The 14,438-nt window shown below is 29.2% G+C and overlaps 1 protein-coding gene across 1 annotated transcript in view; it reads right to left on the bottom strand.

The window, feature by feature from the left end:
* LOC111621132 (EH domain-binding protein 1-like) overlaps window positions 1–14,438 on the bottom strand; it is a 110,241-nt gene that overhangs the window by 76,618 nt on the left and 19,185 nt on the right. The window contains exons 7-8 of the mRNA XM_023363203.1: window positions 6,536–6,764; window positions 4,219–5,193 (exon numbers count right to left, since the gene is read on the bottom strand). Coding sequence (XP_023218971.1) covers window positions 4,219–5,193; window positions 6,536–6,764 — 1,204 coding nt within the window. The remainder of the gene's footprint in view (window positions 1–4,218; window positions 5,194–6,535; window positions 6,765–14,438) is intronic.

The following is a 14,438-nucleotide window of genomic DNA, read 5'->3' as shown; positions in this document are numbered from 1 at the left end:
TGTAACAATTACTGCAAAAAGTACACTTCGAAGATTTTCTATTTCGATTTTTAAAATGTTCGAACCGTTTTAAATTCGAATTTGTTATTGCATATTGGTTCGATTATAGAATGATTGTAAACGTTCCAGAAAACTGATCAAATTGAAAATAGTTCGTTTGACTGGACGTGAACAGGAGACGTTCAGAAATAGAATCGGGACCAGGTCTCTAATTAGTCTGAAAACTTCATTCTGTGAAAACGGGTAAGATTGGCTATAATGTAATTATCTTAATCTTCACTATCGTTACTTTTTGTCCACAAATAAAAACCCAGCGAAGCAGGTCTTTGCAGCTAGTATTAAATAAATGCAAATCAATTACATAAATTGATTTTTATTAATTAATTTGATGTAAATTCAACTGCAGCGCATATCAAAATATGGAAACAGTATCTTTTCCACATGCGCATTGAAATCTAAATTAAATAACATCAATAATTTGTGTTGTGAAGTCTAATGATGTGAGATAATCTCGGTATCACTAACTTCTAAATCGGTAGTGCTGTCATTAATTGGTTGGGCTGTTGACTTTCTTTAACATAGGAAGTATAGTGAGTTGACCATCTTTGTCTCTTTAATCTGTAGCTGGGTCTGTCCAAATAGCTTGTTCAGCAACCAAGTTATCATATGGCAGAATTTCAAACTCTTAATTGCCTTGGTTGCAAGGCAATTAAGAGTTTGAAATTCTGTTCATGAACCAATTTGTTCAAAAAGTGAGTCATTCAAAAACTGAGGTTTGACTGTATATGTATATGTATATATATATATAAAGCCTGTATGTAAAAATATTTTAATTAGGATGAATAGTTTTTTGAAATTTAGTATTCCAGCATCAAATCCAATTTAAATTCAAACAAAAAAATATGAACTGTTTTAAATAAATCAAACAGCTTGAGCCATAAGAGTTCTTTCAGGTTCATAAGATTTGTAAATCAATGAAATTTTTTAAAAGATAAATAAATAAAAATATTAAAAATAGACAAAAATATCCAAATGTTAAAATAGATAATAGAAATAAACATAAAACATACAAATAAACACACAAATGAAATTGTTTACATAAAAATAGTATCAAATGTCTGTCATCGGAGGCAGATCCAGAAGAATGAAGGAGGAGTCTAACTCAAAAATTAAAAATATTTGAATAGTTATAAGTACTTTTTATTAACATGTGAAGAGGGTCAAATGGTTGAGCAGGCAACCTACCACTCTGGGGGATCTGGGATCAAATCCAGGGATGGGTCAAAAAACCCCAGAAATTTTTCAGGTGGTGGTCTGTCCAGATATATTGGACCCTGTTTCTCACCACCTGGCTGCCCCATTGTGGGCTTGCTAAAAGAAACCCTCTTAGTGTCCACAGGATGAAAAGAGTTTAAAAAAAAAAAAAAAGACAATTGTATTGCAAATGGTCCAATAAATCATATTTGCCATCATAAATGCTTTTAAAAACAACACTTTGAAATTCGAACAAATAAATTTTAATTGTGTTTTTGTCAATAGGAATAGTTTAAGTCTCTGAACCCTGTTTGTCATCCAGCACTCTGATATTTAAACCTCATTTTTAACTACAAAGTCCAAATCCATGAGTCAAGAATATTTCTATCAATTGTTTTTTCTTTAATGGAAAAATACCAAGTAAGAAACAAGAAACGATAGATATCAGAAGTTCAAAAGTTCAGGTTTATATATTTTTCCCAAAGATGAAAATGAGCCAGAATAGCAATCGATCACAGGTAAGTTCTAGTTGAACTCTGAAACTAACTTTAGTAAGCTTGCTACACCTATAATATCAGATTGAAATGGAACAGATGAAATTTTTTAATAAGTATTTAAATGAAATCCCACACACTACTTTGATGTAGTTTGTGGCAAGCTGTAATATTCATATCAATTGGGAACAAAACATTACTATCAATAGAGAAATGTCTTCACATAGACTAGAAAATAATAGCTTACTAATGGAATTACTATCAGCTTTGACACAAAACCTATAATTAGTTAATAACTTAATAACAGCATTTAGTCATTTCTCATCATTTGTACAGAGCAATAAACAAAAATATATGAGTACTTTAGAACAATGACTCAACTATAGGACAAAGAAAATTATGCTAACCCAGTCATCCTCAAATGTCTTGTAAACAATTATATATATAGAAATATATTTAATGATGATTAATAAGATAGCATAGGAAGTTAACATTTTATTGAACATGCAATTTTATTTATAATTAACTTGACTGTGCACCTCCTACATGAAACATTCTAAAACATGTTTTGTGACATCATAATTTTTAAATCCTTTGTGTTATCTATTGTTGAGCTGCAATGTGAATAAATTATAGATCTATAAATTTCCACCTACATCCATCTGTTGTCTGTCCTTCCTTAATTTTGAGAATGGAGTTAGATAGCTGAATGCTGAGACCAGATGTAGAAAGCTTAGAGGACAGGAGGCCCCAATTAACTATATATGAACTTCCAGTTGGCATTGGAAGTCATGTTATTTCAATTCAAAAATTTTTTCTGAAAGGAGTTAGATAGATGACTGGCATGACTATTGCTAGTAGGAAAGTATGATGTACAGGAGCAAGACACTACTAAGACACTAATTTGAAATAGAGAGCATATACTGTATTTTAAATTAAATAAATTAAAAATATAATTAAAAATTGCAGCCTGGCATTGTGATGATGTCACAATAAATAATTGCTCATTGCATCCCTTTCCACTTTAAAAATGTGACATAATAGACATTAGTAGCATTTTCTCACAGAGAAGTAAAGTAGATATGCATTCCAACCTATAAGTTTTAGTGTATGTTACTTGCCCTTTTAACATACATAATTCATATTTCAGGCATTCTAACATGCATACAGCAGTACATATATCTGGCATCTTTGTATGTACATATACAGTAGAGCATTGATTATCCGACCCCCGATTAACCGTCACATCGGTTAACCGACTGTTCTAGTCGACAAATTTCAAATGTCCGCTAGTGATGTGGCGCTACAATATTTGGGTATGTCTTGGCTACTTTAATATTATTTTTGTTAAATTTTTGCGTGTTTTAGCTGGCAACACTGGCTCAACCATAAAAGGGAGGCCAGTATTTAAACGAGACTTAATTTTCTAATTATGAGTGGTTGTTTGTTTTGTGAGCAATAAAATAATTTAAAAATAATTTTTAACTATACAATAGCGATGATTATTATTTAAAAAAAAATTTTGTTATGCTTAACATCGACGAAAATTCAACGCATAGTAGGTTAATAGCGATATACTAATATACTAATTACATGGGATATACTATCAATAATATACTATACTAATAATGTATTTTTTTTCATTCTTTTCAGTTATCCGACCAACCCGAGTCCCCAATTGAGTCAGATAATCGATGCTCTACTGTATTGCAATTTTAAATGCATACGAATGCTCTTAATAATAACAAACAATAATTCTTAAATAAATTTAATTTACTTCAATTATGTTATTAATATGTTATTTTTTTAACTTATTGATGTTTTCTCTAATTATTTAAATAACTTACATTTATGTTAATTTAGTCAACTTTCTTGCATCGAAAATTTTAATGAAATAATTAATTAAATGAGCAATTATTTACTGTGACAGCGTCACAATGCTGGGCAGCAATTTTCAATCACATTTTTAATTTATTTAATTTAAATATGGTCTCCACCTCAAATTAGTACTGTAGTGTCTTGTCCCTGTACATCATACTTTTCCTTTAACAATTTGAGTTGTGCTGGTCATCTATATTAACTGCTTTCAGGGAAAAAGTTTTCAATTGAAATAACATGACTTCTGGTTTGTATTGGAAATTTGTATATAGTTAATCAGGGCCTCCTGCCCCTAAGATTTCCATATTAGGTCTTGTATTTCATCTATCTAACTCTGTTCTCAAAATTATGGAAGGATAGACATCAGACAGATGGACAGACGACAGTGACAATTTACAGGTCTACAATTTTTTCAAATTGCAGTCCAAATACTGATATATTTATTAATATATTTAATATTAATTTGTGATTAAAAAATATACATTAATTATAATGAAGTAATCTGTCATATATTTTTATATCTTTAAGATACTTGTAATAATTTAAAATAACTTTAGAATTAATTCGTTATAAAAGATTAAAAACAACTTACTTTACGCTGATCAACTAAATGGCCAGGATGACCATTTGGTGCTGAATTTGCTCTATTTAATCTTGTTGGTGACAAATCTAGGAGACCAGGTACTTCACCAGGAGAACTATCTCTAGATGTAGGTGCAGATAATTTACCTATAATAGGATTTGAAATATCTTTTTGAAGATCATCAAGATCTAAATCAGTTATATCTCTTGAAGGAGATAAGGATACACTTTTGTTGTTATCTATTTGATCATCTTGCTTTCTATTTTTTTCATTTACTTGTTTTTCTGCATTATTTAAATAAATTCCACTTTGTGCAGCTAGTTCTTCTTCTTCTTCCCCATCAGAGTCAAAAGGATTCATTAACTGTTTTCTTGTCATTAATTTCATTTTATCCTGATTTCCAAGAATCCTTTTTTCTGTAGTGTCAGGTTTGGATGGAGCACTATTTTTATTTTGTGTAGACGTAATCGAATTATTCTGATTATCTTTTGCTACCTGTTTCTTTTTGTGTAGTTTTAATAAATCACTAGACTTTAATTTTGAAATCAACACATTTTCAGATACTGTGTGAGTAGTTTTTGTTGTTAAATCTATTTCTTCATGTGGCACATTATTAATGGTATTTATAATTTGATTTTGTGAAGCTATTAAATTAAGATTTGTTTCATTTTTAAGATTTTCTATTTCTATGACATTACTTTGCTGACTAGAACATTTTGAAAATTTTTCTGCAATATCATTAGAGTCTTCTTTTTGTCCAACACTATTCTGTGCACTATCTTCATCACTTTCTTGATCCCTGATTGAATGTAAAGAATCTATCGTTTGGCATATTTGCTGAACTTTCTGATCCTGTCCCATAAAATGTTCTCGTAGTTGATATAAATAAGTCATTACAGCCAATTTATCTGGAACAGGAAGCATAACCATATCTGACGGTTCAATTAATTTAGGTATTCCAAGATTGAAAGCTGCTTCAAAAGCCTAAAAATATAAATATAAGACAATATTTGTAGATAATATTTAAGATATACTATAAATATACTTAAACACTGTACTATACTTACTAATGAAGTAAAAATCAATAAATAGTAATAATACATACACAAAATAAGAATGAAGTAATGTTTACAACTTATAATTTCAACTAATCAAATTACTAAAAAATTACTACTGTACTAATGTATAAGTTCTTTTGATAAAATAAACTAAATGTATTCAAACTACTAAATTATAAAGCAATAATATTTAGTATAAAATAAAAAATTGTGTAAATTGGCCATCATTATAAACAGCATAGTTATAATTAAACTTCTATTATCCTATCAATACTATATGGAGAAGAATATATAGATTACAGTGAAACTTGGAGGACATGTTCTCCAGAACATAAAGAAGATATGCAAAATGTTAGTTTCAATTTTGGTCATCAGAAAACATGAATATCACAGTGCAACATAAAAAAAAAACATATCTTTCACAAATATCACAAAAAAAGATAATGTGTGTATACAGAAAAATATGTTTGGATAAAAATAATTATATGTTTACAAATAAATTTTTCTATATTGTAATCATTCTGATAATAAAAATTTACTGACAAAGCAGTCCAAAAAACTTGTTTTCCAATATTTACAACTTAAATCTTGAATAGCATCTTTTACATATTAATTTAACCATTTATAAATTTGCAGAATATCTGCAGATATGACATCAATTTTAGTACAAGCAAAAGAATAATAATTTTATTTTTTTGTAAAGTAATCTTTTGCTTATTTCGAAAAACGTGCAGAAGAAAGTTAACATTTTGAAAGAAATATAACTTTGCAAAGAACAAGATGTTATGAGATTGTCTATATTAAGACAAGACAAAGAAGATAAACTGTATGGAAGAGCTGTACTAGCATTTTTTTATTTATATTGTTTCGTGTGTTCTATTTCTATATTACTTATGAATTAGAAGTCACATAAGGTGGGAATTTTATTGAATTCACATAAAAAATATTTTTTTATCTGTTCAACTCGGCATCCCAAGATTAAATCTTGAGTGCGCATTATTATCAAGCATACGTAATTGATTAATTCTTCCAATATTTTGATTAGCTTATTCAACTCTGCATTTTATTTGTTTTTACTCAATTATATATACATATATATAATTTCTTTCCAATTTTGATAATTTTTCTATTGATTTATATTGATGGAATACAATGAATAAAATTACTCAAAATTATATTATTTCAAAAATTAAATTTATTCCTAAACTAATAATAATAATATTATTATTAATTTATTCTTTAAAGAAGTAACAAAATTTAACTCCTACTATTTTGCAATTTCCTTTAATATCATGAGGTGAAAGACTTGAGAAATCTATTAAATCTGGGCGGAAATGATGAATTATGGCACAGAAAGCCATTCCATTTCTCCATGAAGTAGTCATATTGGTAACCTTTACTCCATGATAACCTTCTGTAATTTCCTTGCACCAGGATAGTAATTCTTCAAGAGATGACATCACATTTGGCTCTTCAAGCTCAACTTTATTTTCTGAACTAAATTAATTATAATAATAATAATAATAATTACAATTATCATTACTTTTAAAACCTATGATTAAATTCATTAAAATTATCATTTACAATAGTTTTAAGTACTTTAAATACTTATAATTAAATAAAAACTTGATATTTCTATTACAAATATATTAATACTAAAAAATCTAAATTATCTTTTTATCAAATAAAACTCGATAATTTTATTTGATAAGAATATATTTTTATGTGTTACTCAAATATAATTTTATTGTTTAAATATTGATCTATAGAACAGTTCTAGAGTTCAAATTAATAAAATAATTTATTCTTGCAAAATATTTACATTAAAATTTGAAAAATAAAAAATTATATATATATATATATGAAAAAATATTGCAATGCTATTTAATTTATATTGAAATCAGAACTGTCAATACTTAAATTTTACAATATAAGTATGCTTTAAAATATAAATATAATAATTATAATCTCTAAATACTGGATTTTTTAAAACTATAATTTGGCATTTAAATATTTCATTAATAAAAATTCAAGTGAAAAAGCTATATATTGTGCAAATCTATATATCTTGCAAATCTGTTTGGACTAATCTAAAAATAACCCCATACAACTAATTGTTGTACGGGGTTATTTTTGGATTCATGAAAACTTCAGATCAGAATGATTCTGTATAAAGAACATAAAAGTTAGAAAAGGCTACAAAAATGTATATACAGTTGAGTCTGCATAAGTCGACACCCAAAGTGGAAGTGGAAATGTGTCGAGTTATCTGATATGATGACTAAAATAAAGCTGGAAAAAACCACAAAACTACAATTAAGAAAATACAGTAGTGCTTTATACAGTACATATAATGTATCTTTCTGACCATCTATCTCTGGCAGTAAAGTTGGTTTCTACTCCAAGTACCTCAGTGATTTCCATCACTTTTTGTTTAAGTATCGGCCCTGAAACAGGAAGATTCAATGAATGAATTTGCTTTAGCCAACATACCAGAGCATCTTCAACATCTTTGTACGATGACTTTCTCTGGCATTTTTGAGACAGCTGTGACAAAGACCAAGAAAAAGTTTCTTAATTTCTTTTTTCTTCAGAATTCCCACCAATGTTGTTCTTAGAAGGTTTTTTTTTTTGTTTTGCAAATTCGGCTTGCGAAGTTTTATTACATTCAGATACAAGTTTGTATTTTTCCTTCAGAGTAAGAGTTGTTAGGTTTCAAATATTTATTTCTAAGAGAAATGTGAAACACTTGCTGCAAATAACGCATGAATAAAAAGTGAGAAAATGCAAAATCAGATTCTGCTATGACGTTAAGCTGTGTGGTGTAAACTTATTTTTTTCAGGAGGTAAGTTGACTTATCAGACGTCTAAAGAAGTATGGGACAAAAAAAGTATGTTAATTTATCCATTGGTGATGAGTTAAACAGTGTCGAGTTCCATTGGTGATGAATTAAACAGTGTCGAATAAACCAGAGTTTTTTAACATTAATGCCTATGTAAGTTGACCACAGAAAACAGACTACTTAACCGATGGTGTCTAGTGTGATGTGCACACGAAATTAAGAGTTAACCACAAAGGTAGACAAGATATGAAAACAATGAGATGATATATTTCCTATCTTGCATCTTGATACAGATTCCTATTAGGGATTCCAATGTCACAGTACAATATGATGGTGTACAAATTTACAGCATGAACAATAGTTTGGTATATCCACTACACATAGAAGGGTCCCGATCGCGACAATATGATCAATCCCAAACCTTAAAACTAAACTTAAATATTAACTTATTACTAATAACAGAAAAGGATAGATGTAAGAGAATGTAAGAAAGAATATATAGTATAAGAAAAGATACCCGGGGTTTTTCGGCATATTACTCTCTGCCTATTTGTTGGATGGGATGCCACACGTTATTCCTATATAAATGGTCCATTGTGTTATTCTTCAATAAAATCCTGTCTGTGTCTTCTTTTCTTTTGCTTAGTATTTTCTTTCCACTGTCTCATTGATACTACCTTAAGACAGGATCCTCTCTCTAAACTTCTTTCTGATATCTCCGGTCATCGCTAACGCGACTCGGAGTGTTCTACACCATGTCTGTACGCATTCCAGTCCTGGCAAAGAATGTCCTGCCTGTTGTCTTTTTGTCCTCAAGGTACTGTTATCTCCTTTGTTTCCCTCATTTCTCGGAACTGGTCATCCCACACAAAGGAAAAGGATTAGATAAGAAAATTCTAGAAGGAAATAGAACAATAGAACAAAGGATAGAAAGGAAAAAACTAAACTAAAATTATTATTTACAAAAAATATGGCATACAGCCATATTAGTTATACCTATGACGACTTATGCAGACTTGACTTTATATATATTTTAAAAATTGTTTATGCAATACTTGGTGCATATATTTATGTTAAAATGGATTTATGAAATTAATACATGTTAGATAGACATCATGCTTTTTAAACATAATCAGTGATTTTCTTTTTGGGATGGAACATTTAGTGGTAAATGAACAAAATTGGTTTATATTAAGCAGAGTTTGAATTAGTGCAAATTTGGTTTACTGAAAATGCACTGCATTTGTATAATTATGATACAGTTGAACTCAGTTATAATGAATAAGGATATAATGAGTTCATGGTTATAATGAGCAAGACACCATAAAAATTTTAATTTATGCATATTTCCATACATTTTCTCACAATTATAATGAGGGTACTTCATGGATATACTGAATAAATTTTCAACAGTAATGCAAACACACAACATTCTTAATTGTTCAAGTAGTAAGAAATGGAATATCAAATTCTTGGAAGAGAAAAAACTGAAAGGGTTACTTAGTTTCATGACCACTAGATAATTAGTTTTATGACCACCATCAATTACAGTCCTATTTATGACTTAACTTTCTTTTTGGAGACTATTTCCTCTTTCTTGACTAACATCTGGCCCTACTCTTCCGATTTACCTAATCATCACTACGATTGTAAAATTACCATATACTCTAGTAAGAAACGAATCATTATATGAGAAAGATGTCTATAAAGAAAAGAAAATGTCTCTCAGTTTACAAAGAATTAGAATATGGTGCTAAAAATGTTGAAGTGTGTAGAATGTTTTCTTTGTTGTCTTTGATAGTATTGACATTATCGAAAAATAAATTGTTTAATATTGTAGTTTATATAACTATTAATAAAAATATAGTATAATATAATTATATATATGTGTGTGTGTGTGTGAATAATTCTTCAATCCTTTTGTCTTCTGCTTTCCAGCTGACTATCCGTTTGCCTCAGGTCCAAGACAAAGAATGTCCTTTTTCTCCTCTCTGTAATTGTGGGAGCCCTCAATCTTCATGAGTAATTTTTCCATGTGGATGACCCTTTTGTTCTCTAAATATCTTTCAACCTGGGGTGAAACAGGTGGCTGCATATTTCCATTTACTGTTCTATATTTTGAATCAACTTATTTAGAATTAAAAATTAAAAGCTAGATTTCACTAATTATCAATGGCCTAGCTATAAATTTTTCTGCCCGCAGGATGCTCCCTGTATGTTTGCATCCAAGCATCCACCCTAGTTACATCACTGCTTGTCACAGATATAACAAGTAACAGTTATAATGAGAAAATTTTGCCAGTCCCCTAATGCTCATTATAACTGAGTTCAACTACATTTAGAAAACACTTTTGAATAACTTTATTTTTTTCATGATAATTTTGTTTTTATTTTAAAGATTCAAAATGTCTTTAGTGCTTTATTAGTATTATTTTGTTACAAAATTATCTTATAATGTCTAATAAACTGTTCATAGAAACCATTTCTATTTAAATAGCCTGTAATTTTATCATTTTTGTTTCAAAGACTAACTCCTTGGGACTTTACCAATTTTTAATATTAATGTAATTAAACATAAAAAATACTTAAAACTGGAAAAAAAACGAAAGAAATGCATTAATTTTGAAGAAAAAGCTTCAAATTTTATTTTCCATTGTCTCGCCTTTCTGTGAAATCTGACACCAATGAGTCATTGTGTTTACAGCTGGATGACCTTGAGAACAGCTGGTGTTGGATTTCCCGGGACATTCTCATAGAAGTCTCAGGAGGCGAAGGGTTTATAGTAGGGTGAATACTAGCTGATCGTAAATTTTTAAATATTTTTAAAAAATTAAAATTTTTATTGAGTTATTTATGTGGGTTGGATGATATAATCTGTATTCTAGCAATGAATAACCCAAATAAAACAAGTCATTACTTCGACGATTAGCTTACAAGGAAAATATCTTAAATGAATTTTTCATTTGTCCTTTACGGAAAACTTAAAATCTTATAAATTACAAGAAGGTAAAACATTGAATAGGAATAATAAAATAATAAATACGTGGTTATAAGTAAGAAAATTTATAATAAAATTCATTTACGCTTTCATAAATATACTATTTTTTAATATATACACCCTCTTGTAATAAAATTAAACTAATACTAACAAATAGTGAATTACATCCTTTAAAAGTTAGATTTTGTTTATTACTATCTACAATTTTATCATAACAATTACAGAGAAATATATACAGTATTATATTACATTTATATGTAATATAAAGAATTTCATAATATATATGTTCAAACATATATAGATATTTATATATGTATGAAATAAGTATACGTACAGTACACGCATAAGTATGTACACATACTGTACGTACAGTACATACATAAGTATATAAGTACAGTATATACATATATACGCACATATACAGGATCTGGAACATAGGAGTTATATTAATTTTTGTTTATTCTTTATTGGGACCCATAACTTTTTGCTGACTGCGGGTCTTAGTATCAAAATAACATGAATTCGTTGCTTTTTACTGAGCACCATTCTTTACCTGTAAAAAAATAAACAAAGATTAATATAACTCCTATGATTCCAGACTTAGGGAGCACTATATAGTTCGAAAACTTTTCTTATACAATATAATTTATATATTTATAGCTTTAGACTTTATAAACTTTACCAAAATTTATTTTTTTAATTTAACAATTTCTAATAAAATCATTTATATAAATTATGAGTGAATCAGCCTATGTTACACAGAATAATTCAATAATTAAAGAATTTAAGTAAATATATTAACTCGTTGTAATGTTTTATTTTGAAATTTTAATTGGCATAATCGAAGTGGTTGATATATTTGAAATATATTAACATTAATAAATATACATTTTAAATTATATAATAAAATATATAATCTTAATTTAAAAATTAATTTTTAATAAATTGTATTATTACTTGTATCAAATTACAAATTTAGGCAATATGTTTTATTATTAGTAAAATATGACTGTGATGTGTAATAAAATCTATAATAAGATTATTTATTACAGTCTACATTTAATTACAAAAATTATAAAACATTTAAATTAATATATATATATATATCAAGAAAGATGATATATATATATATCATCTTTCTTGTGAAATAATGTACCTAGAATAAATCATATAATGCGACTATTTATCACAATAAAATATTTTAAATATAATATTCTTTAAATATAAAAAAGCAAACATTGGTTTAATGTAAGAAAATATAAAATAGTGTAAAATATGCACATAAGTATACAAAAAATGCTTTCATAATGTTATGCATTATAATGTAGCAGACGATTTTTCGAAAATGAATGAGATCATTAAAATAGGGTTCTGCTAAATATCAATCATAAAGCGGTGGTCTATCGTTCCTATTGCAAATAAAAAAATTTTAAGACAGAAGAACACTAAGAATTATCTAATACAGAATTTAAACTAGAATAATGCTGAAGTAGAACGTATTCAGTAAGTAGATATATTAAACTATGAATGGTACCTGCCTACGATGCTTTTTCGTAAAATGTATGTTAATAAGTGATTAAAACTGACACCTAAACAGCCGAGATAGGCACTGACATCTATTAAAAAGAATTATCTCTGATATATTACATTTTTCTACAAATAGTTTCGTTTTGTTACGCTGAATGACTACGGCAAATTTCTTCTATCAAAACTCATAGAACTACCCAATAAAAGATAAAGAGATAAAAGTCACTTATTAAGGCGTGACTGTATTAGCGAACTGAAAACTTCACTTTTTTTTATTTTTTACTTTTCATTGATTGACTAATCCCTCTAAAATTTCCGATTTCGTATTTAAGGATGCGAAAACGTGTGCTTCACATCACAAATCCGAAAAGCATTGTAGGATTAACATCTACAATATGAAAAGAGTATTGGTAAGTACAAACTTTTATATCATTTCAAGTTAGAAAATTTAATCATTTACATAATATGTTTCTATGTAAATTACAATACCGCTTTACACTTTCTTAGAATATATCAGTAGAGAAAAAGATACATTTTATACAATAGAATTTAATATATAAATGAATGCATACGATTAAACAAAGCCTAATTGAGAGTAAAATCATATTTCTTAGGCTCATGTAATATATATTTTAGTGTATTTAATGTGTAAATGAACAAAAGAACATTCTTTGTAGAGCTTAACAATTGACGTATAATTTAATTTATACAAAAAATCGTATATTTCAGACAATTTCGGGAACTTGTTTCCTGCTCGCAATTTGCATAACTCTTTCGTCTGCTGAAGAGAAGACTGCAAATGAAGCAACCGATCTTCTTGCTGTTGGTAGTGATTTGGTAGCATCCGAATCCGGTTATGGAGGACACCACGGTGGCGGAGGACATCACGGTGGCGGTGGACATCACGGTGGCGGTGGAGGAGGTGGAGGAGGAGGACATTTTGATTTCAGTAAATCACACTGGTCGAAAAGTCACGACGGACATGGAAATCAAGGTGCCGGTCATAAACATTTCAACGACGATTGGGGAAACTGGAATAAACATGGCGGACATGATTCTTACGATAAAAGTGCTCGCCATCATGATAAATTTGGCAAACAGCATTCGGGCCATAGTAATTCCGGTCAAGATAATCACGGAGGTCATGGAAACGAAGCATGGGGAGGTCACAAAAAGCATGGCAGCAAATCTGGAGACCATTATCTTAAAGATCAGGGACACAAAAACCACGGATTTAAGAATACTTATCATAAAGAAGAGCACGGAGATCATAAAATCTATCACGACAACTTTCGCGATAGCGATCATCACAAGAAAAATAAAGATCATCACGATGCCTATGATTATCACGGTGGTAAGCACCACAAAAGTAATCATGGTAAGAGCTATCATGGCAATCACGAGCACGGCGGTCATTTCAATAAACACGGAGGTGGTGGACATCATAAGGAAGACGGAGGAAGTTGGAAGATGGGTGGACATCATCACAAATCAAACTTCGATCAAAATCAAGATGGAGGACACCATCACAATTCTCATTCTGAACACGGAGGACACGGAGGAGGCCATCAAGGAGGAGGAGGTGGAGGATACAGCAGTCACGGAGGATACGGTGGACACGGAGGACACGGAGGACACGGAGGTCACGGTGGCGGATACGGTGGTCATCACGGTGGATACGGCCATCACTAATTTATTTTCGAAACAGTTTTTTAATACAAGAACCCTAGCGCAGTCGATCGATGTATATGTATTCGTTATATTATCAGCTCTTATGCTTTCATTGTGCTGCATGGTTGAAGA

Source organism: Centruroides sculpturatus, unplaced genomic scaffold (assembly GCF_000671375.1).
Source record: "Centruroides sculpturatus isolate CEXI.00-Female unplaced genomic scaffold, Cexi_2.0 scaffold171, whole genome shotgun sequence".
Classification (NCBI taxonomy): domain Eukaryota; kingdom Metazoa; phylum Arthropoda; class Arachnida; order Scorpiones; family Buthidae; genus Centruroides; species Centruroides sculpturatus.
Note: the sequence above shows the minus strand (reverse complement) of the source record. Positions and strands in the feature narration are given on the sequence as shown.